General features: G+C 43.6%; 1 protein-coding gene across 1 annotated transcript in view; it reads left to right on the forward strand.

The window, feature by feature from the left end:
* The window catches only part of cobl (cordon-bleu WH2 repeat protein), a gene marked incomplete in the record, with an annotated part of 51416 nt that extends 43562 nt beyond the window's left edge, over positions 1-7854 (forward strand). Inside the window, 1 exon segment of the mRNA XM_037677267.1 lies at positions 7565-7854. Within this exon segment, the coding sequence (XP_037533195.1) occupies positions 7565-7854 (290 nt within the window).
* Positions 7855-16105: the final 8251 nt, after the last annotated feature.

Here is a 16105-nt window from a genome sequence, read left to right on the forward strand (position 1 = left end):
ATAGATAGATAGATAGATAGATAGATAGATAGATAGATAGATAGATAGATAGATAGATAGATAGATAGATAGATAGATAGATAGATAGATAGATAGATACACACACACACCTTTACACTGCTGTTAATTTCCTTTACATGTAACTTGGAAAGAACTAATACATCCTGCAGGTGCAAATCACAGCTGAAGGGCTCTCAGTGCAGCTTGGGGCCCTTCCAGCACGAATATCATAGTATTTCTGCTAGAATCATTGTTTAATGAGAAATAGACAACAATGTCAAAGTTTATAAAATAATTTTCACATAAACCGCTGTGAAACTTATGAAATATGAGTTGTCTACCCCACTTTAGTCTTGACCTTGCCTTTAGTTTGTCAGTTGAATCTTGATTAATCTCTGCAGCAGGTAAGATATTCTTGTTCATAATGTTTCTACAGAACCTCACTTTAAAGCGTTTGTTGCGTACTGTAACCCCAGATTCTATGAGTATAGGCTTCGCCCTTTAAGGCTGTCGCTGGTGGGTTTTATCCCGTCACGCAAAGCGTCACACTGAAAAATTTAGTCCACGCCCACCTGTCGTGTGGGCCCCACCCGGTCCGTATAAATTACGTTGAGAGCGGGTAATCGGCTCCCAAATAGCTTTTTTCTTCAGCCATTTAGGAGCCAGTGAGGCCCAGAGCTTAAAGGGCTACGCCTATACTCATAGAATCTGAGGTTACAGTTTGTAACCAACGTTCTATTTCGTATAGGCTTCACCCTTTAAGGCTGTCGCTGGTGGGTTAAAGGCGAAGCAGGATGTAGTCTCTGCCTCACTGGGTCCATTCGAACACCGTATGAAGTGCACGCTTGCACCAAAAAACATTTTATCACTCAGCTCTCCATGTGCGTAAATACGCGCTGCGTAATTACGCGCACCACGTACAGACGCGCGCTGCGTAATTTACGCATTCCGTGTACATGGGTGCCCCGGAGAGAAAAGTTCTCGACAGGAAAAGGGGAGAGGCTGAAAAAAAAAACGGTGAACAGATTCATAATAAATGAACTGACTAGTAATCAAATGAATTGATTGGTAACGGTAGTCATGAACTGATTAGTGACATTAGAACAAAAACGAACAGTCACAAACTTGTGACTGATAGCAAATATCTCACACTGTAATTGCATGCAGTCAGATGTGAATTTAAATGAAGTTCCATGAAAAACAATGAGATTCATTCTGTTAAGGCACCAAGGACAGAATGCGTCATAGAAGGAGCCGACACATCACGCAGATAGAAGCGAATAAATGAGCAGGGCGATGACCATGCGGCTGCAGTGCAAATATCCTGCATTGTCATGCCATTATGCAAGGCTGTTGAAGATGTGATTCCTCTGGTCGAGTGCGCCCTGAGGTTGTCAGGGGGCTCTAAACCTGATGCTCTGTAAGCTTCAGAAATGGCCTCACACAGCCAGTATGACAGGCGCTGGGTGGATAACGGGCGACCTGCAGAGGCGTCTCTATAATGCACAAACAAATGTTGAGTCTGACGCAGTGTGGCCGTGCATGCTACGTAACATGCCAACGCATGCACAGGGCAGAGAAGATGAAAAGATGCTTCTTCTGATTTGTGGGGAGGAGGGGAAAAAAACCTCCAACATTATCATTCTCGATTTAAATGAGCTTGTGATGTTTTTAGGCATGAGCGCTGGGTTAGGTCTCAGATCTGCTGAACTGCCATCAGCCTGAATCCTGAGGCATGACGGAGCAACAGAGAGGGCAGATAAATCACTCACTCTTTGCAGATGTCAAAGCCAACAGCAAGGCTGTTTTAAGTGACAAGAATTTAATCGAAATCTGATATAACGACTCGAAAGGAGGTTTGATCAGGGCTCGCAAAACCATTGTTAAGTCCCACTGTGGAGCTAGTGGATGTGACACCGGCTATGTCTCCGAACACCTTTTAGAAAACGCTTCATCAGCGGGTGATTAAAAACTGTTCTGTCACCGAAGCCTTCATGACAGGAAGAGATGGCTGCAGCATACGTTTTAATTGTGCTGAATGCCAGATTTCTGTCCATCAGCTGCTGCAGAAAGGACAGCACACCACCTAGTGGACATGAGATGGCCTCTACACTTTTTTCCGTACACCAGCGTTGGAAAAACTGTCCACTTTGATGTGTTCAGCGCAGTGGTGGAGGCAGCATGTGAATTCTGACTACTTCTTGAGAGAGACCCATTTTCTCTAAGCGGATCCGCTCAGCGGCCAGACCCAAAGATGCTGGCCTATTACTGGGTGGCTCCTGATCGCTCCTCCCACCTGGAGGAGAGCATTGTCCCTCCACGGCAGTTTCCACGGATGACCCGATAACAGATGTCGCAGGATTGGAAACCACGGGGCGCTCACGCGCTCGGGGGCTATCAGAATGGCAGACAGTTCTTCCTCCTGAACTCTGTTCAGAAACCGTGTTATTAGAGAGACTGGGGGAAAAGTGTAAAGGAGCATTTTGGGCCACGGATTGTGGGCAAACGCGTCCACTCTTAACGGTGGATCGTCCCGTGGGCTCAGTGAGAACCATAGTTGACACTGGGCGTTTTCCTGTGTGACAAATAGGTCCACTTCTGCTCTGCCAAATTTCTCCCAAATCTGAGAAATCAGCTCGGGATGGAAACTCCAATCCCCGTGGCGCAGACTGCCCCTGGACATTATGTCCGCTCCTCTGTTCAGGACGCTGGGGATGTACACTGCTTTGAGGAAGAGCAGGTTTTTGTGTGCCCAACACAGCAGCTGTCTCGCAATGTGTAACATTTGGGCTGAGCGCACGCCCCCTGCCGGTTTATGTAAGCAGCGTTTACTTTGTTGTCTGTGTGAATCAGAACGTGCTGATTCTGCAACGTAGGAGCAAAAAGTTGAATCACATTCAAAATCGTGCGACATTCCAAAATATTTATGTGAGCTGATGTGTGAGCTGGCCACAGCGCCCCCACTGCCCGTGATAGGCGCGTTCCTCCCCAACTTGACAGGGACGCGTCTGTGAAAACTGAGACGTGTGATGTAGGTCTGCTGAAAGGGACTCCCCCCGACAGTGTGAGAGGATTTCCCCAATGTTTCAGGTCGGTTCCCACGTAGGGGGGCACAGAAATCATCCGCCTCTTCTGCCTTACTGGATCTATGCGCAGACGAGCGAACCACCTCTGGAGACGTCTCATGTGAAGTAAGCCCAGCGGGACCACCGCGTGAGCTGACGACATTGTTCCTAACAGTTTCATGACGGAGACAGCTGTCACTACTCTGCCGGGCTTTACGTGGCGGAGCTGGTCTTTTAGAGTTTCGGCTCTCGTTTGTGATACACGGGCCCTCATAGTGACAGAGTTTAGCTCCACTCCCAAATAAACAATCATCTGGGCCAGGAGAATTGAGCTCTTCTCCCAGTTTGTGGCAAAGCTGAGATTTAACAGGTGTGATGTCAGCGCTTTGGTTAGCGCAGCTACTTCCTGCCTGGATCGGGTCAGCAACAGCAGATCGTCTAGGTAAAAAAGTATTCTCATCCCTGGTCTGTGTAGCGGCTGCAGGGCCGTCTCCACGCATTTTGAAAACGTGCGTGGTACAAGGGAGTAACCGAACGGAAGCCTGTTGTATTTGTACTGGGTCCCTTGGAAGGAGAAGCGCAGGAACTTTCTGTGCTTTGGAATGAATGGAATGTGAAAATGAGCATCTTTGAGATCGATGGAGGTAAACCAGTTGTGAATGTTGTTCAACAGCTGTCTGGTTGTCAACATGTGAAACTGTCTCTCCATGATCGACTTGTTGAAAATGGATAAATCTAAGATGGGTCTCATCCCTCCGGTCCGTTTCGGAACCAGGAAGTAACGTGAGTAAAACCCCGTGTTTTCCTCTCCATTGGGAACCCTGGAAATTATATTTTTACCAGTAGTTCCTGAACTTCTGCATGAAGGGATGAGATCTGTTCTGAAGATGACAGAACCATCTCTATAATCCCTCTGAACGGTGGGGTTGAGCTGTGAACTGCAGCGTGTAACCCTAGCTGATAAGACTGTTCATCCAGCTGTTCAGGGAGCATGCTCGCTGCCACTCTGCGTAACGCTCTGGGAGTGGGCACGCGTTTTTGTGTTGTGTCATGTCTTTTATGGACGCCTGCCAAGTCAGGGCCTCCACCGCCGTCATGTGCTGCAGAGACGTACTCCGAGCGACCCAAGGCGAGGCCTTTTCGAAAGGGCCCTGGAGGCGCTTTCGCGCTGCGCTTAGGCTGTGGGCTCGCATCAGGGTTGATGTGAACTCACGTGCGCCGAAAAGAGGCGTGCGCACCTTCAGCAGTGTGGCGTCGTTTGGGTGGAGGCTGCAGCTGCCGTGAGGAAACGCGTTTGTCTCCGCTGCGGTCAGAAGGGGCAGAAAACACCCTGGTCTGAGAGCGAGGTTTTCTCCTGGGCTCGGTCTGCTGAAAACATTCATTTTTTGCTGCTGTCAAGTGAGCATTCTGTGTGTTTTCTCAAGCTGCGTTGACTTTTAAAAACCTGTTTTGAGGGCACTGGCTCTGGCACTGGATGTGTGAAGAGAAGCCGCTATGAGATCATTCGAACTGACAGTCAGGCTAAAATCAGACACTTTATTCTCTGAATGATGTTTTCATTTTATTTCAAAACTTGTGTCATCATTGCATACACACACATCCTCCGCAAGGAGTCATTTCTTAAATCTTCTCCCCCGTGAGCCCTGCAGCTGGTTGTTCCAGGGCGGCGCCTGTTGAAACGCTGGTTGCCAGGATGAGAAGGACTGTTCTCTGGCGGGAGGGGCTGGCGGCGGAGCGAGGCATGAGGATGCTGCTGCAGCTGTGGAGCATCTCTGCTGCTGCCTCTGGCCGCGATAATCCTTCCAGCGGGCGGGGGTGGGGGGGAGGAGGAGTGCGACTTCATCAGGTGGTTCACAGTCTTCGACACCTCCTCCGACTTCTTCGATTTTTCCAGCATGGCCTTGAAATTGGCTCCGAACAGCGCGTCCGTCGTGATGGGGCCCTCCAGCAGGTCCTTCTGCAGTTTCTCTGGCAGGGAGGGTGTGTGTCGAAGCCAGGTGGACCTCTGGATCATTGTCATCCGGGCGGCGATGCAAGACAGGGAGACAGCAGAGGAGGCACACAGGTTGAGGATGACGTCAGATGCCTTGCAGAGTAAGCTCTTTATCTCTTCAGGCAGGTCTGTTTCCTCCATCCTCTTTGAGATGCTGTATGCCTGTACGACATTGTTGTTTGCTGCGGCCGCCTGGAATGCACACTGGTGTGCTCAGTTGGAGAGTGACATCACTGTCTGGTTGTGCTTTCCCTGAGGAACTGGACGCTGGTCCAACCTGGACACTTTTGCTCCAAGAGCTTCCGCCAGGCTTGGCTCCAGGGGAGGTACCGAGGGAAAATTCCACTCAGTAAACCCCTCCACTCTGGTGATGGGCGCAAAGGTGGAGACGGGTGCTCTCAATTTACCAGGTCCAGCTGCAGCCTCGTTCCAGTAGGACGTCACTGCTGGGAAACGAGGCCAGATGGGGTCAGGGCGGCGAACCGGGATGGAGCCAAACCTTCCCACTAGATCATCCGATCTGGGCGGGGAGAGGAGAGGGACGGAAAGTCCCTTCGTGTCAGCCGCCTCCTGGATTATGCCGGGTAGCTCTGAGAGGAGGGCACCGACGGCTGGGAACGGTGTGGTCGCTGATGCGGAAAGGCCCAGGAGGGGTGAGCATCCGCTTGGCCACTCCCGTTCCAACACTACGCTCTTCGGGAGGGAATGAGCAGCGGGGCTGCTGCTGATGTCGTGTGTCCCGGAGGAACCGTCTGATTCGCTCCGAGACCCGGCGTCAAAAAAGTCGATGGCGTCGTCCAGCAAACAGTCCCCCGCCACAGAGAGGCACTCCTCGATGTTAGCCTTAAACAAGGCTACTCGCCTCTGCCTCTCAAGGGGGAGGAGGTCACAGAGGCGGCAGGAGGAGGCGAGGTCGGCGTGGCGGGGACCCAGGCATCCTTCGCAGGTGCCAGTCAAAGCACAGCATGTAGCCGGTCTTGCAGGACGGGCACAGGTGGATGGTGTTGGTGCTGGACATCGCGCTGTTGGAAGATCAGTGCTAATTGCTTGCTGAAGAAAAATGGGAGCCGATTACCCGCTCTCAACGGAACTTATACGGACCGGGTGGGGCCCACACAACAGGTGGGTGTGGACTAAATTTTTCAGTGCGACGCTTTGCGTGACGGGATAAAACCCACCAGCGACAGCCTTAAAGGGCGAAGCCTATACGAAATAGAACACTATACATATATGTGTGTTTTAGCCTTGTAGATGAATTTATAAAGCTTGGTAAGATTCCAAACTTTAAACGAGCGATGAAAAGTGCCAAAAATCTTGTATTTTGAACATCTGTTTACAGTTTGAACACCATATGAGGTAAATTGCATGTTTTGAAAGTAACATTTTGATGCGTGTATGTGGGCATTTAGTAAAGTTATTTAAGCCTTTTTCATCAAACATGATTTTTTTTTTATTCTGTGTGAATGCAAATATCGAAATACTGCAGAATATTTGGAAGTTGAGCAGAAAAAAAACCCATACTTTGATCTTATTACATTGACAGCAAAGCTATTTAACGTTATGTACATATTGGGAATCTGCAGCTTCAGAGCCTTTGATGCAGCATGTCGGTGGAAATGTGACAGTGCAGGATTTCTTTATTTTTTGAGACAAGCTTTCAGCAGAAGTTTTACCCTGGATGGTCAGTTAATGTCAAGAAGCAAATCACTAAACTGTTTACATTTATCAGAAGTTTGTGTTTTTTTCAAAGCACATTGGAGAAGGCGGTGAAGTTTGTGTGGGTGCTCGTGCACCTCTTTGCATTTTTCTGTGCAACAGCCGTGGCTGTAACTGGCATGATTCAGCAGCTGCTGGGAAGGAGCTGGGAGGACCGCCCTGTGAGTCATCACCACATCATCACCACATCTCTTGGAACTGACTGCACCATTAGGACGAATCTGACCACACACATCCAGCAGGATGCACGGTGCTTGTCCAGACCCTTGCTCGTTTTCACCTACATCTGATACTTAAAAACAAGGCGCATGCTGGCCAGCCTGCAGAAAACCAAACAAACTACTCTGATTTTTATGCCCTCGACCTAGAGTTCAATGAGCTCAGTGACACTTTAAATAAGTTCCTGTCAAAGCCACAGGCGTGAGCAGCTCGCAGTGAAGAGATGAGAGGTTTGAGGCGACACCAGCCTCCTTTTGAACCTAAAACACTACGTTAAAAATGTAATTACAAGTGTTTGTTTACAGTAAGTTGATCTGCACATCATAAAAATATTTTAGCATGCCCAAGTGGGTTTGCTGTCAGCTCGTTTGGTGTTTTTGGTCTTTGCACGTTTGTGTGCGTCAACAGAAAAATGTTGAAACTAACGTAAATACGTCTTTTGTTTACTTTTTCTTCTCTTTCCTAATTTTCACTCTGCATCCTGTGCTTCTTTCACATACTTGTGGTTCTCAACTCATCTTGTGTGATAATACTTAAACTGATACCAAGATGTTCTCCTGTCCTCTCCTAGCTTGGCTCCATTCAGGGAAGAGTTCGTCCTCCAGCGTCCAGAAACAAGAACCTGCTGCAGCCGAAGTTGACAGCTGCAGCCTGCCGGACCGGGGTTACGCACCACCTGACAAGATGGCAGAGGGCGAGGACACGGGCGTCATCAGCACTCCATCTGACACACAGGCGACGTCTCTGATTGGGAGCTTATCAGTGGGCGGAAGAGTTGTAGGCAGGGACGAGGAACTTGTGGAGGACACTTCTAGTGACATCGATGAGGGAAGCGCCACCTGGAGACCCAAACACAGGTAGAAAGGGTGTCACAGAAACCAACTGAGTGGTGAAAGGGTGGGGTTCAAGAGTGAGGGGGTTTAAACATTTTGTCCTTCATCCTTTGGAGCCTCAACAAACTTGGTTTGTTTTGATTGTTTAACCACTTTGGCCATGGCTGCCTCAGAGGAGTCGACAGGGGAGAGGGTGGACTCCAGAAACCTTCTTGTCACCATCAAACTGGTTGGTCCACTATGTGAGTGTGCTGCTTGTGGGACTGAGTTTGTTGTGGCTCCTCGGACTGATGAAGTCGTTCATTCATTAAACCTTTATTTAGACAGGTAAATCCCATTGAGCCTTGATGACTCATTTACAAGAGAGACCTGATTTCAACAAAGAATGATGACAACAATGCACAACAGCGACAACAATAAACAATTATAAAAAGTCATACAGATTTTTATTTTTATTTTTAAACAAATAGGATGGCTAAAAAAAGAAAAGTAACAAAAAACAGCTAGATTCTAAGGCAAATGTAGAAAACTAAAAACAGGAACATGTCTGCATTGGTCCCTGCCAGGATGAAGTCCTTTGGATGAAAGACAAAACGTTTCAACAAAAAGAAACCGTCCAGAGGACCTGACTTAACTTTGTTGGATTTTTCTATCTGGATTATTGAGCACAAACTTTGATGTTTATTTTCCTTTCTTTGTTGCTGCTTTTAAGGATGGTTTAAATGCATCCAGTACGGTAGGTAGAGAGAATGCAGACATAAAAAAGGCCAAACATTAAATAAAATGTTTTTTTTGGGGTTTTTTTTTGTTGTTTTATAAAGATCTTGCGATTGACCAGAGACCAGTCCACAATGTACTGGTCAGTTGTAATGGGCACTCCTTATGTAGACAGTAACTAATAATAGAAACATCTTTGGTTTTGTCAACATAAGTACTGCATGCAGACAGAACTTCAGCCAGACAAAATAAAACTGCACATAAAGTTGAAAGAATATATTTGGATTTATAACTTTGTTCATTAGTTTGCTGAGCCCAGCAGCAAGCCCAGTTTTTTATCAGCTCATCTTTCTTCCTCCTATAATCACGACCAGTCCTGTCGTTTTAGTTTTAAATTTTTAATCAGTTGTTTATTTTATTTTTATTAACTCTCTTCCAAAACTAATCATGCTGCTGTCTGTTTGAACAATCATAAATAACTAAAAACTTCCTTAAAAATAATTATTGAGATTTGTCCTGATGCATGCTCAATGGTCCAGGTAGATAAATCTTACAAGGAGGAATCAGGTCTTCTGTTTGAAACGTTTCGTCTTTTATCCAAAAGACTTCTTGTCTGAGGTGCCGCAACAAACTCAGTCTTATAAGCAGCACCTTCTCATAGTGGACCAACCAGTATTCTGGTCACAGCCTAAACTAGTTGTTCACATGTAAAAGGAGGACCATCAACCTAACGATTGATTGTAAGTGCCCTGATGGCTGCTTGAGGGAGAATAACATTGTTAGAGGGGGACAGTTGAACATGGAGAGCTCTGTCTCTGTTTAACGATGGACGGGTTCTCTTCACAAAAATGGCTTCCTTCACTCCTCTCTCAAACCAGAATTCCTCTCTATCAAGGATGTGAACATCTTCATCCCTGACAGAGTGACCTCTGGCCTGCAGATGAGTGTAGCAAACATTTTTTTTCTGTCAGCAGTAAGATATCAGGGGGAGTGGTGGTGCAGAGGTTAGAGAAGGTGGACCTGTGATCGAAAGGTCACCGATTCGACTCCCCTGACTGACAACATCAAAATGTGGGTGGAAAAGGTGAAACACCCACACCTGTCTCCACCCTCATTTGCCCCACTCTGGGCCCTTGAGCAAGGCCCTTAACCCCCACTGTCTGCTCCCTTGGGCACCCTGAATGGCAGCTCTGCTCCACTGTGGTAGCTCGGTGGTCTGTGGTTGCGTCAGGAAGGGCATCTGGCGTAAAAACAATTTGCATGTCTTCATGTGACTTAGTTTGCTGTGGCGACCCCTGAAGAAGGGAGCAGCTGAAAGAAGAAGATTATATCAAAAATGGATTATTCCTGATTTGTGGTCCAAGCTCTAATTTTTTTATGCCGAGCGTTTGTATTTATGGTTTTAAACTATTGTTCAGTTCAAACGCCTTTTTCTAAATTGCTCCAGATTCCCTTTTTTGTCTTGTAAGTTGTGAAATGGTTGCATGCTCAGATCGAGGATGCTGGATGGATGTCCTTACTCTTAGAAACCTGATGAAACTAGGGTCTGTTCCTGACTTGTTGGATTTCCAGGAAAGCACTGTAACCCGGTTTTCTCAGAACCATTGAGGAAAGGAGGACCAGTCCAAGTTTTGTAAAATAAAAAGTATTTGGTTTGGCCTTCTTGGTTCAATTTGTTATGGCTAATATGACACTAATTCAGGAGAATGTTGTTTGGAAACCAGTGAGCAGCGTGTTTTAAAGCCAGCAAACTTCAGTAAAAAAACTGGAATAACTTTGAGCAAACATGGACTCTTATTTGTGCTTTCTTTTACCTCTGAACTGCTTTTACCCTTTGAATTTCCTTGTTACATTAGTTCCAGGAAATGCACTGAATGTAAAATGAAACAAACTCTCTGTTGCATCTTTTCTTTGGTAGCTCCATCTAAAAATCATCAAATTGGGTTATAGCTGGTTCTTGAGGCGGCTTAGCACTGGATTGGAGTTTGTGTTAGAGCTGATCTACATGTTTTGTTGAAACACCAGGACCTGCTGACCATGAGAGGACCTCGACAGGGTGCAGGCAGTACATGAACACTCCTGCCTTGTGTGGATGAGTGTTGTCTTGTTGACGAACTGTACGGGGATGTTGTCGCTGACGTAGCGCTGTGCTGTCCCCTGAGCCAACACAAGGCACCACCTGATGCCAGACATAATGCTGGTGTGTCTCTCCACATTAGCAGAACTGGTCTTCTCCCCTCACCACCATAAACACACACACAATGATCATTTTTATTTTTTTATTTATTTTTTTGAACAAGATGTTTATTTTATTTAGTTCTGCTTTCAGATCCAGTATTTGTTACAAAAGATGACAAACATCAATTTCCGGTACAAGTCAAACAAATCGGTTAACCATGAACAATCGAACAGTTCGGCAAGCTGAAATTCCAGATAGTCTCTGTTCCACTACTTGGTGAAGTTCAGGTAACATGTTACACATAGTGTTCCTCACATTGCTTTTGTCCTTATCCTAACATAGATATTTGCTAAACATTTACACTGGGTCGATCAGGTTATTTACATAGATGCTATCTGTTTTTATGTCAATTTCAAATATGTTATTAACGGATTCCACCTTTTCTTAAACAACTCCATGGACATGTTTAAACTTGCTGTTATTTTCTCCATTGTATAGACATTCACCATTCTCTCTTTCCATTGACTTACAGTGGGGGGCAAAGCCTTACACCAACATACTGTTATCATTTTTTTTGCTACCAGTACGAGAATTCCAAATAGGTATCTTTTTTCTTTACTCAACACTTCACTTGGGATTATTCCCAGAACAAAGACAAGAGGATTCCATTCAATATAAGTGTGTAGAATATTCGAAATTTCCTCACTAATTCCTACCCAGTATTTTCTAATCTTCGGACAGTCCCAAAAAATATGAGTGTGATCTCCAATTAGTCCGCATTGTCTCCAGCACAGATTTGATTTAGCTTTATCAAATTTTGAAAGAATATATGGTGTTTTGAAGTATCTAACAATTACCTTCCAATTAAATTCTTTCCAAATCGGACTGTTAGTCAGTTTATGTCCATTTTCACACATCCGCTCCCATTCTTGATCATCAATCACGACGTTCATTTCTAGTTCCCATTTTTCCTTTATCCCAGGAGGTCCCCCCGACATGCATGACTGTAGACATTTATATAGATTTGATATGGTTTTGTCAGATTTTTTTTCTTTAGTGACTTTTATAAAGAACATTTCTAACTCAGTGGGACGTGATTTAAGAAGAGACCATTCAGCATGTGACATCAGGTAACTTCTCAGCTGTAAATATCTGTAAAAGTCGGATGGATTCAATCCATATTTCTCCTGAATTTGACCGAATGATTTCAGGATCTCCCCTTCAAATAGGTCATCAATAAAAATTAAATTCTTATCTTGCCACATTCGAAATCTTGAATCAAGTTGTCCTGGTAAGAAGTCTATTATATCTACAATTTTTAAAGCTCTGGATATAGATTGAGGAGCCTTCATCTTTTTTCTAATTGTGATTAAAGTCTTTTGAGCACTTTTCATCCACGTATTTGTGATCTTGTACTTATTCCAGGTTTCAGTTGAGCAAAATGCAAGGGCCTGTAAAGAAAACTTAGGACATGAGCTTTGTTCCAGTGTCAACCAAGTTGTTTCTTTGTTCTGTATTAGCCAGTCCACAGTTGCGCACATTTGTGATGCCCAATAATATAGTTGTAAATTTGGCAGATTAAGACCTCCGTAAGGTTTGCCGCTGGTCAGCTGCGTCAATTTTATTCTGGCTTTTCTTTTTTGCCAAATAAAGGTAGAAATCATTTTTTGCATTTTTTTTTACTTTGTTGTTGGAATCCAAACAGGAAGGGACCTAAACAAATACAGCACTCTCGGGAGAACATTCATTTTGACCGTTTCCATCCTTCCAAAAAAGGATAGCGGTAGGATTTCCCATTTTTCTAGGTCCTTTTGGATTTGATCCAATAGTCTCCCATAGTTTACTCTATATAATTTGGAAGTATCTGTAGTAATATTGATCCCCAAATATTTAAATCCCTCCGGTGACCAGTTGAAATTAACTATTTTGGATAATTCTGAGGGCCAGATCCCTCTTATCATCATGGCCTCCGATTTTGAATGATTTACTTGATATCCTGAGACGAGACTATAGTCTTTCAAGCATTTTAAAATGTTCGGTATAGAGGTTACAGGATCTCTAATGTACAATATAACATCATCAGCATATAATGACAATTTATGTGTCCTGTTTTTGTCTGATATACCTAAAATTGACGGGTCTGTTCTAATTAACTCTGCTAACGGTTCTATACTGATCGCAAACAGAATTGGAGAGAGGCAGCATCCTTGGCGCAACATCAAGGCACAATCTCCATATCCGGCCCAACTTAGGATCTTCCTGGATAAGGGTGTCAAGACTTTTCCCTCTTTACTCGAGGCCCAATCCATTCTGAGGGAGCTTGGGGTCCCTGTGGAGGTGGAGGATCGGGAAATTCTGGAGAAAGAATTACTACGCGATAGATGGCAGACCCAGGGAAGACGTGAGAAAGATGATCAAACTTCATATATCAGAGCTATTATAAACTCTGTGGACCAACATAAGGAGGACGCAGGGGGTACTATATAACTGATTCTGCCCTCAAATGGTGGAGTGTGTAAAAGTAAGAAACAAGACAACGCAGGTTCTTTATTGTTAATATTTCTATATCATCGGTCGGAGTACTGGGGGTGAGTGTTTTCTCTTCAACAGGGCATTTAAGGCAGCAAAGAGTTGGAGAATATGTGGACTGCTGCCTACACACTATGTGTACCCCACCCAGGGAGATCACCCTCCCTGTCCTTTTTACATCAGGAATGTGCTGCCTGTGTTAGTCAAAGGGGCAGCACATGGAACAATTGGAAGTTCTATAAAGATGCAAGTTTGTTTTCTTGTTCACTTAGTTCATTGTTTTTCGGCAAGCTGATGTTGAATGTAAAAAATGTTCACAAAAGTAATAGACTATTGAAGAGAGGTAAACTAATTTTGGATTTCACATAGTTATGACAACTTTGAAAATTGTTACTTACAATATTAATGGTGTAAATCACGCTATTAAGAGGAAAAAAATCCTAACTCAATTAAAAAAGCTGAATTGTACAATTGGGTTTCTACAAGAAACTCATTTAAATGAGGTAGAGCATGCTAAATTAAAAAGAGAGTGGGTGGGACAGATATTCAGTGCATCATATGAAACATATAAAAAAAGGGGTGTAGCTATACTATGTCATAAATCTTTATGCTTTGTAGCAAAACACGTACTCAAGGATAAAGGAGGCCGCTGGATAATGGTAACTGGTTCTGTAGGAGGAATTATTCTAACAATGATGAATATTTACGCCCCAAATGAAGATAATCCGAGTTTCTTTAAAGAGTTAGCCCAAATTTTAGCGGGACATTCGAAAGGAATAATTGTTTTGGGTGGAGACTTTAATTGTGTCTTGAACCACTACATGGACAAATTTCCATTTGAACAAAAATATCAATTATCAAAAACAAAAGCGCTGAAAAACTTGCTAGAGGAGATTGGGCTTACTGAAGTATGGCGCACAAAACATCCAAAGGTTAGAGACTATACACATTTCTCCAAAGTCCACAAGAGCCACTCTAGAATTGACTTCTTTTGTATTTCCAAACAAGAGGCCCACAGAGTGGTGGAATGTCATATTGAACCCCAAACTATTTCAGACCATGGACCCGTGATAATGTCTTTAAATGTGGACCTAGAGAAACCCTTAAAGTTATGGAGATTGAATGTATCACTCTTAAATAACCCAGAGACAATCCAATATATAAAAGACGAACTTAAATTTTTCTTAGACACAAATGATAGGGACATGATCTCCCCTTCTATTCTATGGGACACAGCCAAAGCTTTTTTGAGGGGAAAAATTATTTCATTTTCCTCAAAAATAAAAAAGGAACGTGAGAAAAAGCATGAAAAACTACAAGATCAAATTAGGAAACTTGAAACTGAACATAAAAGAACAAATAGTGACATTATATTACAGGAGCTGAAAGAACATAGAAAAAATCTGAATGACTTATTAACCTACAAGGCAGAGGGCGCATTACGCTTCGCTAACCAAAAATATTATGAACAGGGAAACAAAGCAAGTAGAGTTTTGGCATTTCAGATAAGGAAATTACAAGCAAGTCGAACTGTTCAAAAAATTACATGCCCAATATCTAAAAAGTTTGTCTCCCACCCTAAAGAGATAGCAAACGCATTTTCAAAATTTTATAAACAACTATATGAAAACGAGATCACTCCCGATAGAGCAGATAAAATTAAACAATTTTTCCATCAAATTAATCTCAACAGACTCAATGATGATGAGGCTAAAGCACTGGTGGAGAAAATTACTGAAGAAGAGATTAAGGCAGTTTTGGGAAAACTTAAAAATAATAAATCACCTGGAGCAGACGGGTTTCCGGGAGAATTCTATAAATGCTTTCAGGCTGAACTTATCCCACTCTTATGCAGAGTGTTTAATCATGCATTGGAAACCAAAGATCCACCCAAAACATGGGCAGAAGCAATTATTTCGGTCATACATAAAGAAGGTAAAGACCCCACACAATGTGCCTCTTATAGACCAATAAGCTTATTGTGCAATGATGTCAAGATTTTAAGTGCCATTTTGGCCAAAAGGCTACAAAGAATCATAAATAAACTTATTAATCCTGATCAGACGGGCTTTATACCTAAAAGATTCGGAATAAATAATATTAGACGTACATTAAATATCATTTCAATTGGACAACAAAGCCCACAAACATCAATGCTCCTCGGCCTGGATGCCGAGAAGGCTTTTGATCGAGTGGATTGGACATTTCTGAAACAGACCTTAGTGGAAATGGGTTTTGATGATAAATTTATAAGTTGGTTTGATGTATTGTACTCCAATCCAATCTCTAAGGTACGTGTTAATGGTCATCTGTCAGAAAATTTTCCCTTAAAAAGAGGAACACAATGATCATTTTTAATGATGCAAAACAGATCATTAGCTTCAGGTCTGGGATCACATTCAATACATACAAATGTGCTGATTTGTGAAAGGAAAGGAGACATGTTTTCCCTTTTCTCTTCTGTTGCTACATCCGTAGCACACACAGCTTTCTGTAATTTTTACTGTTTAATATACATTCTATTACACTGTTATATTAAACACATTGTATTATTATTTATTACATTTTTTACATAGTCAGCTCTTACTCAAGGCTGTTTAGCCAATATCTACCAAAAGTCAAGTGTATAAGTTTGGTTGTTTTTGTAATGGACACCGTTGCTGCAGTGCATCATGAGGTCATGTGACCAGTGTGCCCTCTATTTGTTTTATACAACTCTATGAACACCACTCACCTGTCCTTGTCTCCTGACTATGGGACCACACACCAGATGCAGCTGTTTCTGCTCTGTTGGTAATGAACCATGAACCATGCCATTTGTTGAGACGTGCTGAGAGAGGATGCAGTGTTTTGT

This window comes from Nematolebias whitei, chromosome 5 (genome assembly GCF_014905685.2).
Source record: "Nematolebias whitei isolate Nwh7 chromosome 5, NemWhi1, whole genome shotgun sequence".
NCBI classification, from domain to species: Eukaryota; Metazoa; Chordata; class Actinopteri; order Cyprinodontiformes; family Rivulidae; genus Nematolebias; species Nematolebias whitei.